General features: G+C 36.7%; 1 protein-coding gene across 1 annotated transcript in view; it reads right to left on the reverse strand.

Moving 5' to 3' along the window:
- Window positions 1–1534: 1534 nt before the first annotated feature.
- PUDP (pseudouridine 5'-phosphatase) overlaps window positions 1535–15892 on the reverse strand; it is a 64343-nt gene continuing 49985 nt past the window's right edge. Inside the window, exon 4 of the mRNA XM_030280507.4 lies at window positions 1535–2198. Within this exon, the coding sequence (XP_030136367.1) occupies window positions 2022–2198 (177 nt within the window). The 3' untranslated portion in view covers window positions 1535–2021. The remainder of the gene's footprint in view (window positions 2199–15892) is intronic.

Raw genomic sequence — 15892 nt, forward strand, 5'->3', positions numbered from 1 at the left:
TGAGGTTTTTATAAATACAGAAGGAAGAAAATCTAAGGAAATTCACCATGAATACTGAAGAATCCATAACTCATTAATTTCTGTTCCTGTCAAAACACCCTTAAATCTAAAACAGTTTAACACCAGGAATGCCTAGAAAATATTTTTGTGAGGAAGATCATATATAAACATATAATATTAAAAAAACCCAAGGTCAGAGCAGCCTTCTCATAATACATAGAAATTATCTGATTTTACATATTTCAGGCCTCTTGTCTCATTGGAGTTTGGTATTTTACCAAGACTGTGAAGTACCTCATGGGCTCATTAGAAATGTAGGGATTTAAGTGCTGAATACAATGATTAATTTTATAAAACTGTCATAAAGCTACATAAATACTACAGCTTTCTTTAAACAAGGTAAAAGACACTTCTTCCATCATGTCATACATGAAACTGTGGACTCCACCAAAACCTATGTATCTAGCATTTTATAAAGAGGCCCTTACCCTTGTACTGACAAAATACCAGAGAAGGATGTAAGGACAGCTGACAACATAAACATTTAGTGGAAATGATGGTAGCCAGAAAAAGAAATTTTAAGTATTTATCTAAACCAAATCTGCAATTTCTGCACTTTAAAAATACATAGCAAAACTCTCTGTAGGAAAATTGGTGAAAAACAAGGACTCAAGGACAAGGTAAGATTGGAAATTAAGACAGCCTACTGAAAGTTATTTGGATAAAAGAGTTAGGGCCATAACTTTATCGGAATTGAAGCACAGAGACAGAACACATTTATTTCACAAGAATGAAAGAGAAGGCAACATGACACATGGACTACAAGAAGGATATAAGGAAACGAAAGAAACAAGATGCAAAGCGTTTTCAATTCTAAGATGATATAAACTTGTATAGCTCCTAGCAGGTGATCAAAATACCAGAAAAGATAACTACAGAATTACAGAATAATGGAGGTTTTGAGTGATGTCTGGAAGTCATCTCATTCAATCTCTAAGCAGAAAACAAAGAACCACAGAAAGTACAACAGAATCCCTGTTGCAAAGGAGTGGAGGAAAAAAGAAAAAAGACAACACAATACAAGTGGAATAGATGGGCAAGTATGAAATATATCTAAACTTCATATAAAGTGTCAACTACTGTCTTCACAGTGTGGTCAAACAAAACTGTTCCTCTGGGCCTGGCATCCAAGGACACCCTACAGCCACAGGCTCCAAAAAGTATAAACAAAAGTGAATAGGGGGGGAAGAGGGGATGGAGAATGAGCTGGGAGAATATGACTTCATTACCTGAAGCTGGAATTGGACAGTTAACCCCTGATATGCAGAGACCAAATTTGTATCTGTCTGAAAAACACGACTGCCATCCACTTTGGGTGTAGCCCCTGGGTGGCTTTTGACTGTCCAAGGTTTATCTGTTGAAGGCCTTTAAAATAATGGATACCCACTTTATTGTCTTAACTTTGTCTAGCCTCTGTTTTAGGTAGTCACTCCAAGGCATCAATGGGATGAGAAAAAGGATAAACATGCAACAATAACAGTATCAAAAATATTTTAATGGAATAAAAGGCAATGCAGAACAGATTTCTGATTAAGATGTAAACAGTAAGTAATTCAAGTGGAAACAGAAAAAGAAGCTTCCAATGTAGTTATTGTCTAAATAGTTCCATAATAGTTCCATAAACATAATGATGTGAATAGGACAAGGCTGGATTCACTTAACAGAAAGATTCTGCTTTAATTTTGCATTTATCAAAAGGACAAATCATAAACATTCCAGACAATTTATCAAAGGTAATGTTTAAAAGACTAAATGTTAACAGACTGACTGTATTTTAAATGACAGTTTAACTGACTGTCTTTTAGCCTTTCAGAATGTTAAAAGACTGAATGTTAACAATGTTTTGTGCTCTAGTTTTGAGGAAGAAAGTAGAAGATGAAAAACAATCATAAAACCAAAATCAAATTTCATTTCGCTTTAAATTTATCTTCAGCCAAGAATATGCTCATAGTCATTAGGCATCAATCATATGCTGGTAAACCAAACAGTTCTGGTTTGAAATCTTCCATGGACTTCAGCACCAGTGTTGCATCCTTTTTAAGATCTGGACTTAGTTGTTCATCTGGAATCATAACCACTTGCATTCCTGCTGCCAGGGCTCCTCTGACTCCCTGTGGTGAATCTTCAAACACAAGACACTGAAAACCAAGAAGGTGAGGAGAAAAAGATAATTATAATGTTACTATGAACTTCTAATAGCTCGTTTTAAAAGAGAGAATGATCCTGAATGAAACTTAGTAGGACAACTAAATTTTGTTCTTGTCTTAGACACCCCTAATTAGAACAAGAGGAAACCTCTCAGTTTGAACATCTGCATGGTAATTAACCTTTAATTAATTTCAATTCAAGAAACATCAATACACTTAGTTAAATCCCAGAAAGTGGTTATCCAGATGTTGCTAAGTGCTTTAATAGGGACATGTTTAATCACAAGCTTAAAGTAAAATTAAGCAAGTGCCTAAATAAGCAGGCAATTTAACTTTTCCAAACCAACTTTAAAACTAGCAAAATGGCAAAAGCAGTGTTTTCACTCTCTGGTATGGCATTTCCTATATACACAAGATATGGGGAGCACTAAACTACCTAGGTAAACAGTAGAACTTCAGATTAGTGGAGACAGACACTACTTATCAGAAGAGTGCTGTCAAAGTCATACTCTATTTATTTAATTCTTCCAAATCAATGATGAGAAAGAAAACAAGCAATTATATTCAAAGGTTACATTTGGAGAAGAGAGAGTTTACTCAGGTAGAACTTCCATGCCTTACAATTGTCACAATCATTCCAGATTGCAGTTTGGAAGCACAGCTAAAATTGTTAATCATACATTATTTATGTGGATTTTTAAATTTAATGTCAGAATAATGAATAATAAATAAGATAAACTTATAAAAATCATATGGTCTGAAATTTTATATAATGAAAGATAATGTTTCTGGAGCTCATTCTAGAATTTATATAATGACGCATCTCTTCCTACCTCTTCCTGTCCATGACCTGCAAATTCAGTTTGGATTTTTGGTCATGGATAACCCAAAGCAACTTTTGGCATCCAAGGACCTGAAAAATTCTGACACATGGTTTTTAACACTTCTCCAATTCATTCTGCATTATCAATATTATTAACACTGCTACTTCTACTAATGCCAAAATCACTGCATCAAGTAATTTTAGTAATTGAAAACAGATGTTGGGATGGTTGGGGCAATTTTCCTCACATCTAGTAATCAATGCTCTCAGGCACATGGTGTGATTCCCGAGCCTGTCCTGTGCAGGGCCAGGAGTTGATATTTGATGATTCTTGTGAGTCCTTTCAAATCAGAATATTCTATGATTCTATGAACATACAACATCATACTGTACCTTTTAGGTTCTGAAACACACAACTATTTCACTGCAGAACATAAAGCATGCACAGTGTTTGTTCTGGCTGTGCTCTAATGAAACCAAGTTGCAACTTGCAAAACCCTTATTACATTCAAAGAAAATAATTTTGCAAGATGTATTAAATGTCTGACCTATAAACACCCATCTATGGTATATATGGGACTGTAGAAGGTATATATGGACTGTGGAAGGAGAAAAATGAAAGAACCCTCTTCTGATTTCCTTTCTTTTAAAAATATTGATTCTTGCCTTTCAACATATCAGCAACACCTTGGAGTCTGTGAAGTGAAAAGCAAAAGATACTTTCTACCTTGCATGTAATAAAATAAAACCTAATTAATAACTTTTAGTGACCGAAAGGAATCATACCAAACTCTTTTGTGCTCATTTCCTTCATACAGTCATTGCATTCCTGTTTGAACAATGTGATACTTTCAAAAGTTGATCATTGTTACTATTACTAACTACAAATATGTAACCAGCTTATCCTGGAAAGCTTCATACAATCGCTATTAGAATGGAAGCATGGCTCTGTCTATAGGGCTTTTTCTCAACAATAGCTTAGTTCATGACCTTAAGCACTCTGAGAACAATAAATGAAACTCTGACAGGCTTTGCTTTTTGAAGAATAAGCTTAAATGTTGCACAGAAGAGCATTATCAAGGCCTTTCAGAAACCTTTTCTGATCCAGCTCTTACAAAAGAATGTACTTCACTGCTCTGCCTTGAAAGACCTAATAGACTTCCATGATGTCACTAAGCTTACTCTATGAGAGGAGCCGATGATTATGGAAGGCAATATGCATAACGAAAAGCTTAACTAATTCCCTGGAACTAGACACAATTAAAACTCCTAATTACCAAAGAAACCAGGCAAATGACCCATAATTACAGTGTCTTGCATGTTACAGGAAGTAAGTGTACTAGGTCTTCCTTAAGTCTTTCTTTTTACTGAAACTTATTGTCAACAGCACAGTCACATTTTTAATGGATGATGAAAGGTTTACAGAGGTTCGCACACAAAATGAATTTATTAATACATAGAGATGTTATAAAATCTTCACTGTCCTAGACCACACACTAAATTTAGAGAAATGAAAGCAGCCAAGTTCTTTCCCATTTTGCATAAGTATTGCAACATCAGCATAATTCCAACTGAGAGACAGATGAGATTTATACAGACTTCAACTGAGATTCTGGCTGCTTTTGTGCATTATTTCTAAAACTTGTGTCACTGATCAATACTACTCCTATAAGATCTCTCAAAAGGTCATACTAATATAGGACAGTTCTTGCTTTGGAATGAACTAAATGCTTAAAAAAGTATAGCAAAGTATATTAATTTATAGTTCACTCTATGAATCTAGAAAAGGAAAAATTAATCATGTAACCAAAAAAAGAAATAATATTACTTCAGCACCTCATTACCTCATCCTCCTACATTAAATGCACGAATATAAAAAAGAAGTGTTAGGCACCTGGTATGTACAGCAGGCCCTCTCTACCCTATATACAGCAAGTCTGGATGGAATAATTATGTGACTAACGGGGATATCTGTAAGTGTTACTGCAGTTAGTGATAACCACGAAGGCTGGAAGGATGAAAGATTAAAATCAGTTTTAAAATTAAGATTTCGGAAGACCTGTGAAAATAATATATATGCATAGGGACTGCTTATCTAAAAATGACCACATATGACACTACTATATCAGCTCTAAAACAGACTGAAGGATGAGACTCAAGATGCCATGATTTATATGTACAGAATTCATCTGCAAGTTTAACATTACCATCTATTGTTCTGTAAGGAAAGAATGAAAAGAAAGTATTCATCACCTGCCCTCAAATGACACAGAAACATTTGGTATCAGAATGTGACATATTATGTTTTGGGCTTCTTATGGATTGCATCTCATACTCTGTAACTTCTTAATTTCAAATTGATGTTTTCCTCCTTCCTAATCTAATCAACTGGTCAAAAGCATGATGGATGATTTGTAAAATTTGCACAGTAGAAATATTTGGTACCCATATACATTACTTTATGTATATATGCACGATACAGTCTTCTATAAATGATTAAGGACTTATTTAAATTTCATTATATCTCTTAAAAAAGCCGCAAAACTGGGGAAGGCTGCAGGAAGAAATTTGCCAAGCACAGCAAGGTCACATGGATCTCAGAATGACACTTGACTTCTGTAAACCAAAAGGTGCTCAGGCCTTTCATTTCTACAGATAAATTGCTGACTGCTCATTGCCAGAAGTGTTTTTATTATTTTCTTTGTGAAAAACTAGCCCATACTATATGGTTAAAATTCAAAACTAAGTAGCATCTAAGAAGTAAATTATCAGTCTGAAAGGTATTACTACTGCAATCATGGTTTGTGGTTTGTTCAAAAACTTTTGTGATTTTCCCTTGCTCAATTTTTTTTAGATTTTCAAAATAATTCCAATACTAACCAATTGTGTTAGTCATGTGAGTGACCTATAAATTTTTAAGAACCATAATATAATTCAGAATACAACACTGATCCATTCATATCCCATACAAAATATTAAGATGCTTAAAAGGGGCTGTTTGTCATTTATGGGAAGTAGTGGAAACTCACAAAAAGAGAGAGGAAACAACTATTTTAACATCATAAACCACATGCTGGGTTATTTTTAACTCAACTTATATTTTCTTTTTTCCATTGTCCAAATACCTGGGAACAAGGGGAAAATGAATTTCTGGGTGACCCATTTGCCATCAGAGTTACTTAAACATTATTGAATGAATCCATTTTAAGCAGCTGCATGATTTGCAGTTTTGGTCTCCTCCTGTGTTAATTCTCTGATGAATTAAGAAAAAACAATAATGAAATAATGTATTTAATGTTTCTCTCCTAATCTTTGGACTTACACTCCTTCCAGAAATAGTTGGGACATATTCCAATAGTGAATACAAATAATAAATTAAATTTCATTTTATTTTAAGGACGTGTAAATTTGACCCTTTGCCAATTTGATAACAGAATCATAATAAATATGCTGTTAAGAAAGTAATGCAGCTTACAGCCCCACAACTTAGTTCCATTTAGGAAAATGATGAGTAAGCCAAGATATTTTTAAATTCTATAACAAATGAATAAACTGGAAACTAAAAATCAACTTAATTAAGCACCAGACTATTCAGAACACTAACTACAGCAACCATTCTTTATGAGTCAATGATTCATATTAGGAACTGTTTGGAAATTACATGCACATATGCTTTTTAATTCAGATTTTTATTAACTCACTACTGGGAGTATATTGCAGACCAATATAAGAATCAAATTATTTACCATAAAACATACAAAACAAAAAATCATTAGCATAATTTCAAAAAAGAAAAAAAATGTTACATCTGCACATAATTAGATTACTCTGGGTTTCTAGCTCTCACATAAATGCCACTTTACATTTCCGACCACACCAGCAGTTCCTATCTCACAAACCAGTTCACAGACCATTATCTCAAGGAAAGCCAGAAGGAATAAAATGGTTTGGATGGAGAAGGAGGAGAAATTTCGTATTTCTCGCTTGTTTTCAAGACTTTCTTCAAGAAAGAAAGTGTTTCTGTGAGTGACAGTCAGCCCCAGACACAGTGGCTCTGTGAGGCAGGGAGAAGGTCACATTTACATGCAGGGTTACTCTGATCATTCCAGATGGCTGGAGCACTCTTTTCACAGAGCACTGTGTGTTTAGAGGACAGCACACTGGGAACTTTGTATGGTAACTTGTGTTACAGGACTCAAGAAATTCTCAGGCGTTTCTGAAACAGTGTCCAATTATCCCAGCAGCAGAAATCTAACTCAATCAACTGCAGCTTGGATTAGCCATAGAAAGGTTTTGTTCTTTTGTGGAGAACACAAGGCAAATACTCATGATGTTCACTACTGAAGCTACTCATATTGTATAACATGCTGGAGTTTTATGTCGCTTATCTCTAAAACTGGCCTAAAAAGTAATTCTATACAATGAAATAGTTAATTTATTCTGCCTTCCCTTCCACAGAGAACTATATCACACCCACTGACTTCCTTGACATGCAATTTTTCCTTGACACAACACATTCAAGGAATGCACTTTGCATGCAAAGCTCAGAACTGTAGGACAAAATATATTGAGTGGGTGCCTGAAGGCCATTTGGAAACACCCTATTCAACACATGTCCAGCCAAAGCAGGCTGCTCAGGTCCTTGGGCAGGTGAGATTTGAGAGCATTTTCAAGCATGCAGATTCCACATACCTCCTGGACACCTGTTCCCATACAGTGAAACCATATGGTGAAACCAGCCCTACGGTGAAAATGGTTTTCCAAGAATCTAGGAGTTCCTTGTGTTCCACCTCAAGCCTGTTGCCTACTGCACGATCACTCTACACCTTGGAGAAGAGGCTGGGCCCATCTCGTAGCAAACATGTCAGAGATACAAGCCAGGTACACCCAAAGGAGGAACTGTTTGGATGCATCCAAATTTTAGGTCTCAAACTGAAACTGCAAGTAGGCACCAAAAGTATTTCCTGAATAAAAGCAATGAACTTTTTGCCACAGGGAATGTGGATAAACCCACAGGTGCAGGCTGCCAGAGCTGGTACCTTTCCTGTTTGTTTTGGGTAACTGGACATCATCACTTGCCTACAACTGCCTCAGGCAGTGCTGCAGAAGGCACTTGATTCTCATAGAGCAAGCTAATTTTTTTAAAATCTATTTTGGCAATAGTTTGTTCTATAATGCCTCCTTGACCAGTGTTATTTTCCAACACAGAAATATCAGCTTGCATAGTGGAATTTATATGAATTTGATCTAAACATTATTTAATGATTGTATAATCTCTGATGGAAGTGTTAATAATAGCCCACATATGCTTCAGACATAAGGTCATTTCCTAATTTCTTCAGTAAAGAGAGAAAGAGTCAGAAAAGGCATTAACCTTTAAACATGTTTTCATTGGGAGTGCAAAAACATCATGGAAAAGGTCCTTTTTTTCCTATTCAGTACAAGCTTCTCACTGAACTGTACAAAAGAGTGTCACCAGTCTGGAATGACTTGGTGAGATATAGCTGCATTACAATTTAACTCTTCCTGAGCAGGAAGAAAAGAGCCTTTCTTTCAAAATTCAAAGCTGAAAGTTATTATAGAAAATATTTACAATTACTAGCATAAAAGTTCAAGCACAAAATCAGAAACTACCACCTTAAAATAAAACAAAAAAACCACTAACAAAATTCTAATAAATATTTTCTATGTATTTCAACTACAGAAAAAAAACCCAAACAAACCCAAACCACATTAAAAATGGCAAGTCTCTCTTCTCAATATAGATTTTCAGAGGAAAGTGGAGAAGAATGTACAAAACTAAGTTTGAAAAAATATTAACTCCTAAAGTTAAGAGGAATATAAATGTTCCTGTTGGGCAGTATCTGACTCATACAGGTTCATCCCTTTAACCTACCATCTTATACTTGGCATGCCTAAAGCTGATTGTCCAGGTAAACCCACAAAACAGCTGTGCAAGTATTTATGAACGTGCTCCTTCAACAGTAGCCCACCTGTGGCCATTGAGTTATGGTAAGGAATGTCATAATTCCACAATTTATTTTTGCAACAGCAATCTAAAAATATTACATCTGAAATGAAAAGCCTGATTATATCAATAACCAGATCTGTTTAAGTAACTGTCCTGTGATTTCAAATGATGATTCCACAGTCTCTTAGTTTGCAAAGCTGCTTTGACTCTGCAAGAAAATGAAACTCAGAACTCTAAATTTCTTTCATAATTCTTGTTACCTGACAAATTATTTCTCTGTTTTAAATACAATATTTCTAAAGAATATGAAATCTACCACCAAAAGTAAAATAATTCATTATAAAACCCCTACTTATACATGCACTATATATGATATAGATCCTTTTGGAACTATTTACTATGAGAAATAATTAATTAAATGTACCCACTCTCCTAACCTTGAATGAGGAATTAACTGTAAGTGCACTCATGTTCTACTAGATCAACTCAATTATTATTGCTAAAACAAAAAATTTTAATAAGAATATATTATGTATTAAGAGGAAAGTTTAAAAATAAAAGGAATAATCTTTTTTTTTTTCAGATTCCAGTAGAGAAGTTGTGTTTTTCACATTAATCTCTAGCTTGTTTTTATCAGCTTCCTTTGTTTATTTTAGGGAAGCAATAGTTACCTAGGTATTTTGATCTACGAAAAATGCAGAGAAGAAAAGCCACTGAATATCAAGCAGTTTTATGTGAATCAACCATTACAACAGACTGCTCCTCTAGAAAATTTCTTTCTACTGTAAACTCCAAGCCGAAATATTTCTGTAAATAAGAAAATTAATATACTCTTAAAAATGAATTCAGATGTAGAAAGTTAAGTCTTAACCTCAAAATCTTTCAACATGCTTTTGTTGAAATTCCCCTGATATGATCTAGCTATTTTATATACCATATAGAAACACTTTTTAAAATGTAGTGATGACACAGTTATCAAACTGTCCTTATTATTCTATTAGACCAGCTCTACCAGATAAGGGAATGCTAACAGTCACGTCAAGGGCTCTCAGTTCTTATTTTTGACTCAGGCATGCTAACAGGAAGAGTAAGAGGTCATTTTCCATGAAAGGAATAAGGTGCGCATATAAATGAATGCATAAGAGTAAACAATGAACGAATATAGAAAAACATGTTTATTTAACTCTGTGTATGTATGTGTGTGGATAAATACATAGTGTATATGATCTCCATACAGATATCTCTCTCTCTGTGGCATAAGGCTTATTCCGTTTATGAGATACATTAGATCAGTAACTAACAGAGCCGTGACACTGGCTTAACATGAACATTATTTTGGGAATACTAGCCATGGTATCAGCAACTCGTTACTATTCTTGTCACAAAACTTCTGCCCTAACTTCTTTTCAGTACTCAGTTCTTCAAAGAAACAACTTTATCATTATCTTGGTTCTCATTAGCTTTTCTTAATATAATTTTTATCTAAAAACCCCTCCCATTCTGTATAGTTCAGCCACAAATAATGTTCAGTTTCAACAGGGTATAAAACTGACAGATGGCAGACTAATTCAAAAGGAAAACTACCACATATTTGCCTGTAAAACAATCTCTCATGGGCAAAGTCCTCAAAACACTTCATCAGGCCATATGCCTAAGTGAAAACTACTTGCTCATCCTACATAATAATGACTTTATATTAAAAGTAAGAATCACTACATGAAACTGCTGATCTGAAGTATCCTGCATTTTCTGACCTTCAACAGTTTGAGTGAGTCTTTAGAAAAGGGATGAGGGTGGCTAATTTCCCATTTAAGCTGTGTCCATGTCTCTGAAACTTTTTGAATCGTTATTTTAAAGCTTGTTGCCATTATTTTGCTATGCAATTTTTACCTAATTATTGCTTTTTAATGAACTCCACATAAGAGACATATATACACAGAAAATGTGGAAATTATATATAAGTATTGTATGGGCTCAGAATCACATTATTCCAGCATGGCTGGTTATAGCATGGTGTTAATAATGCCAAGGTTGTGTGTTTGATCCCTGTATGGGCCATTCACTTAAGAGGTCAGCTCATGTTCCTTGTGGATCCCTTCCAACTCAGAATATTCTGTGATTCCGTGACTGAGATTGGAAGCAACCTCTGAAGTTCACCTGGGCCAACTTCCTGCTCAAGCAGGGACGCCTACAGCCCAGGACAAGCTCTAGACAGTGTCTGAGGAGCAAGACTCTGCCATCTCTCTGGGTAACCTGCAACAATGCTTTTATGGTGAAAAAGTGCTTCCTGATGCTCAGAGGGAACTTCCTGTCTTTCAGTTTGTGTCCATTGCCTCTGACCACTAAAGAGTGTCTGTCTGGCTCTTTGCAGTGTCCTTTCAGGTGAATTAAATTACTTGCATTAATGTTTCCCTGAGCCTTCTATTCTCCAAGCTCACTTTGCCTTTCCTCAAATGTGATATGCTGAAATCCCTTAATTATCTCGGTGTCCCTTTGCTGGACTCCCTCCAGCATGTCAATGTCTCTTGTACTGGGAAGTGCAGAACTGCTCCCAGTATTTTCCAGGTGTGGCCTTACCAGTGCTGACTAGAGAGGTAAGATCAATTCCCTCTATCTGCTGGCAAGATTCCTCTTCATCAGCCACCTTTGCTGCAATGGCACATTGCTGGCTCATGCTCAACTCAGTGTCCACCAGACATTGTAATTACCTTTTTTTTCTGACCACAGGAAATAAATCAATTGGGTTTTCTTTCCTGTTCAAAAGTGTGCAGCTAGATTCATTGCAGAGACAGACGGCACTGTAATGGAACTTGCAAATTTAAAGGTCTAAATGAAAAATGTGCAAAAAATACAGACAAAACTTAATGCTAAGTGACCATTAGGAAACCTATGATGAGAATACAAAGCACTCCATTAAGAAGTATCTCAGTCACCCCAACACTGATATAAACACATTTCTTCATAATTAAATCAAAGACAAATTGCCTTCTCTGCAAATGCCTGCAGTCAAATTACAGAGAAGCACCTGAATGAGAGTTAATGTGCTTATAAGACACACTACTTTGGAAATAAATCTGAGTTTTCTCTGTGTAAACACAGCCCATTCTGCTTTTCTTCTATTTAAAAACAAATTAGGTGTATTTATATATTAATTAGACTACCATGGCATACGAGAAAGAGTGATTTTATACTGCTTTAACCATCACAACATATGACCTGAAAGAAAGTACCTCTAATACAGTAATACAATCAGTTCAGAAATAGATGCTGAGATATTGCCAAGAATCTGGATAAATTGACAAGCAACTGAGTGATACAAGCAACATTTTACTGATAACTTGGAAGCTTCAGTCCCCAGACAGTATATAAAGATTCCCTAGGGAAACCAGACTGCAGCAGGTGGATCAAGGTGAAAAACTATCACTGCCACAATACAGTCCACTGAATTATATGTTCTGGCTACCATATGCTGTGACTAAAAAAAAAAAAAAAAAAAAAAAAAGAGGAAAATAGGATAGGCTGCCTGTCAGATGAACAAGCAAAAGAGAAAATAAGAATCTTAAACTTTGGAAATGGTGCAGGTGCTTTTTTTCCTCCTTTTTTTTTTTTTTTTTTTTTAAGAAGTTGTAGTGGTCCATTATATTCTATTATATTTCAAGTCTTTGCTAATTGATTCCACCTGCTTCTAGTGAGCTTATGGGTAAGATTCATCAATGAATGGAGAAAATTGATAAATCAAATAGCAAATATGTCTAAAGATTGAGGACTGAAAATCTCATCCATGCATAAAGACTGAATCTGGGATTTATGTTCTGGGTCTGCAGATCTCGAAGGTGTGGCTAAAAGTATCTGTTTTATAGTCTCTGAAGGTTTAGAAGTTCTAGCAAGCAGAACATTGTGAGAAAAGACACTAAAAAATATTTTTTCTCTGCTGACCACTTCAATACTTTTAAATCCATAAAGAACAGCCTCCTCACTGACAAAAAAAAAGTAGGGTTAGGTAGTTCGAGTGGATATTAAGGTGATGAATTAAAACTGGAAAGAAACAATTACTCTGTCTAGCAACAATGTTATTATATGCTCAACTAGGTCACATTTTAACTTTGTTACAAAAAGTGACAAGAAGAAAATCCTACAAAATCAAGTGACAATTAACCTTTTGAAGGAGTTCACATAGATACCCGGTATCTTACATCTTAATGAAAAGTGACAATGTTGCTCATGACACTCAAAATGTTTTTCTGAATCAGATGTTCTTGTGCTTTGCAATGCTAGCACTGCAGGCTTCCAGCCAAGGTTCTCCTTGCCATGTTTTTCTACTTCCCCTATAAACTAAAAAAGTTTTCTCTCTGCTTTGGTTACCTTCCTGACTACCTTCCTTGAAAAGAAAAGTTCAGGTAAGCTGATCTTAATTAATAAGAATCTCTCCTTCCAAATACTCTGTGATTTTGAAACATCATATTAATACTATTCTCAAAGAGCATGTAACAGAACATAATCACTTAAAATTGACAAGACTCTACGGTGAGGGATCTGAATATTTGCATATGCAGAAATACACACATATATGCACACACACATTAGTTTGTGTGATAGAACTGAACAGGGGAAGAAGAATAGCAGAAACAAGGGCAGATGGGGGCAGCTTGAAATACCCTGCACCAACTGCTTGCAGACACACCCCATCAGCCTGCCAGAAGTTTACTCCTGTGCTGCCTGATGGGGCAGGGTGAGCCCCAGCAGCCCTGTGAGGCCCTGGTCCAGCCACTCCTGGTGCCACAAAGCCAGAACCACATAGACCATCAACAGGGGAAGCTCCATGGCTCAGGGCACCCTGTGGGAATGTGAGATAGAAGGGGCTGGTGGGAGTGTCAGTAGGGGCGGTCTATCCTTGGCCATTCCTGCATCAGTCTGTTAGTCTGTCCTGTCTCCTCCAATTAAATTCCATTTCTAACAGTTTTTGAGGGCAAGGGTTTACTGTTGTGCACACACGTGCATGGAGTGTCAGTCCTGCCACGGGACCAGGAGTCCCATGTGCCCACAGTACAAGAGTGCAGTGATGACAGGTGGGCAAGTGAGGGTATGAGGGCTAGCAAGAGTATTCTGGAGCAGCTGGCAAGTAGGTGAAGTATCCTGAAAGCCAGGCATGACCCTATGGGCAAGAGCACAGACAGTCCAGCCTCGGCCAGCTGCTGTCAAGGTTGTGTCATCTGGGGCTTTCCAAGAGATCTGTCTGTGTGTGCACAGGAGAGACTGTAGAATGATGGAAGCACAAGATTGGGATCCGGGGACAACTGAGTGCCTAAATCTAGCTGCTGGAAGGATCCTCACTGCAGGGTGAATATAGGGTAGACTTGTCTAGTACATCTATGCATGAAAGTGACATAACAGTAATCCCACAAGAACAATGTAGGTATTGGTTTGAAAACACTGATTTAAATTCTCTAAAATTCTTAGGCTTATTCATAGCTGCAAAAATTAATGGAAGGTGTCTACACCATTCTTTTTTAAGAAATACAGCATTTTAAACATTTTCCAATTAAGTTGATTTTGGTTTATGTTTTCCATACCAAACAAACAAAATCCACTTGAAAAAGCCACACAAACGGTGGAAGACCCACAGACAAAGGCTTTGCAAATACAATGAGAGCCATGGTCAATCTAAATAATACTGATCCCTTTGCTGTATTTATAAAGAAATGCAAAAAGATGGTTTGCTTGTTTGGGTTTATTGGGCAACACAAGCTTTTAATATCTCTATTTATTCAGACCTTTGACTAAGATTTATTAACCCATCAAACAAAAGCAATTTTATAATATATACAACTGCAGTTCATTTCAGAACATTTATTACTCTGTAAACAGAAAATCCAGATTCTGCTTAAACAATCTATTCCTTTTCTTCCTCTTGAAGAAAGAAGGAAGGCACAGTAGTAAGATAAATTCTAAGTGAAAAAAAAGAAGTATTTACAAATTTATATTCACAAATATATAAAAAGCATAAAATTATAAATTAAAATAGACTTTTATGGTGACTACCTCAAATGAGGAAACATCCCCCACCTTTTGGTAGTATGGAGAGGGGAAGGGCAAACAGAACAGGGGCACAGCTCCATGTCTGCTTTGCATATTTTGTGCTACGCAGCTCAGCTCAAATGGCTGTGAGAGATGTTTAGAAAGGAGGCAGTTCATTAGGAGACTGAAACAGAAGGAGCATGATACCTACGTGGAACATGACCAGGTTATCAAATCTCCCTTTACAGAGAGAAATATGTGATGCTAGGGAATAGGTTACTGCTATTTGGGGATAGAGCCTCCTCTAATAGCCTGACAAAGGGGAGGCAGCCACAACTCCATGCCCCCAGCCCAAACAGCAGCAAGGCTGGGCACATATCTCCCAGCAGGTGCCAGAAAACACATACATAAATATAAATAAATATGTATATACACACACACACACACACATCAGGCTAGACACAGAGATCAATAGTTATATTCAGCACTCCCAAGAACCCACGGGGTCATTCAGTTGCCACTTCTCTAGTGCTCCCAGGCTTGCACTCCAGCCTGGCCACTGGCTCTGCAGCTGCCTGGGCTGGGCCCCTGTGACCTGCAGTCCCAGGCTGTGGCCTGGCAGCTCATTTTGCCCATGCCAGCACCCAGATCCGTGCTCGCTCCAGCTGCTGGCACCATGAACACAAGGGCCTCTGCCTGGGTCTGGTTGCTGGCCACACACACAGAGGCCACAGACTAGATGCCCTTCAGCTAGGAAGAGTTAGAAGTGGAATTTGCTAACACAGGACACACTACACTGGTAAGGAGCTGTGCATGACCAGACAAATGTGTCACACATCCAACGCTTTTTATTCTCTTATCCCCTTACCTCCCTGC

This window comes from Taeniopygia guttata, chromosome 1, assembly GCF_048771995.1.
Source record: "Taeniopygia guttata chromosome 1, bTaeGut7.mat, whole genome shotgun sequence".
NCBI classification, from domain to species: domain Eukaryota; kingdom Metazoa; phylum Chordata; class Aves; order Passeriformes; family Estrildidae; genus Taeniopygia; species Taeniopygia guttata.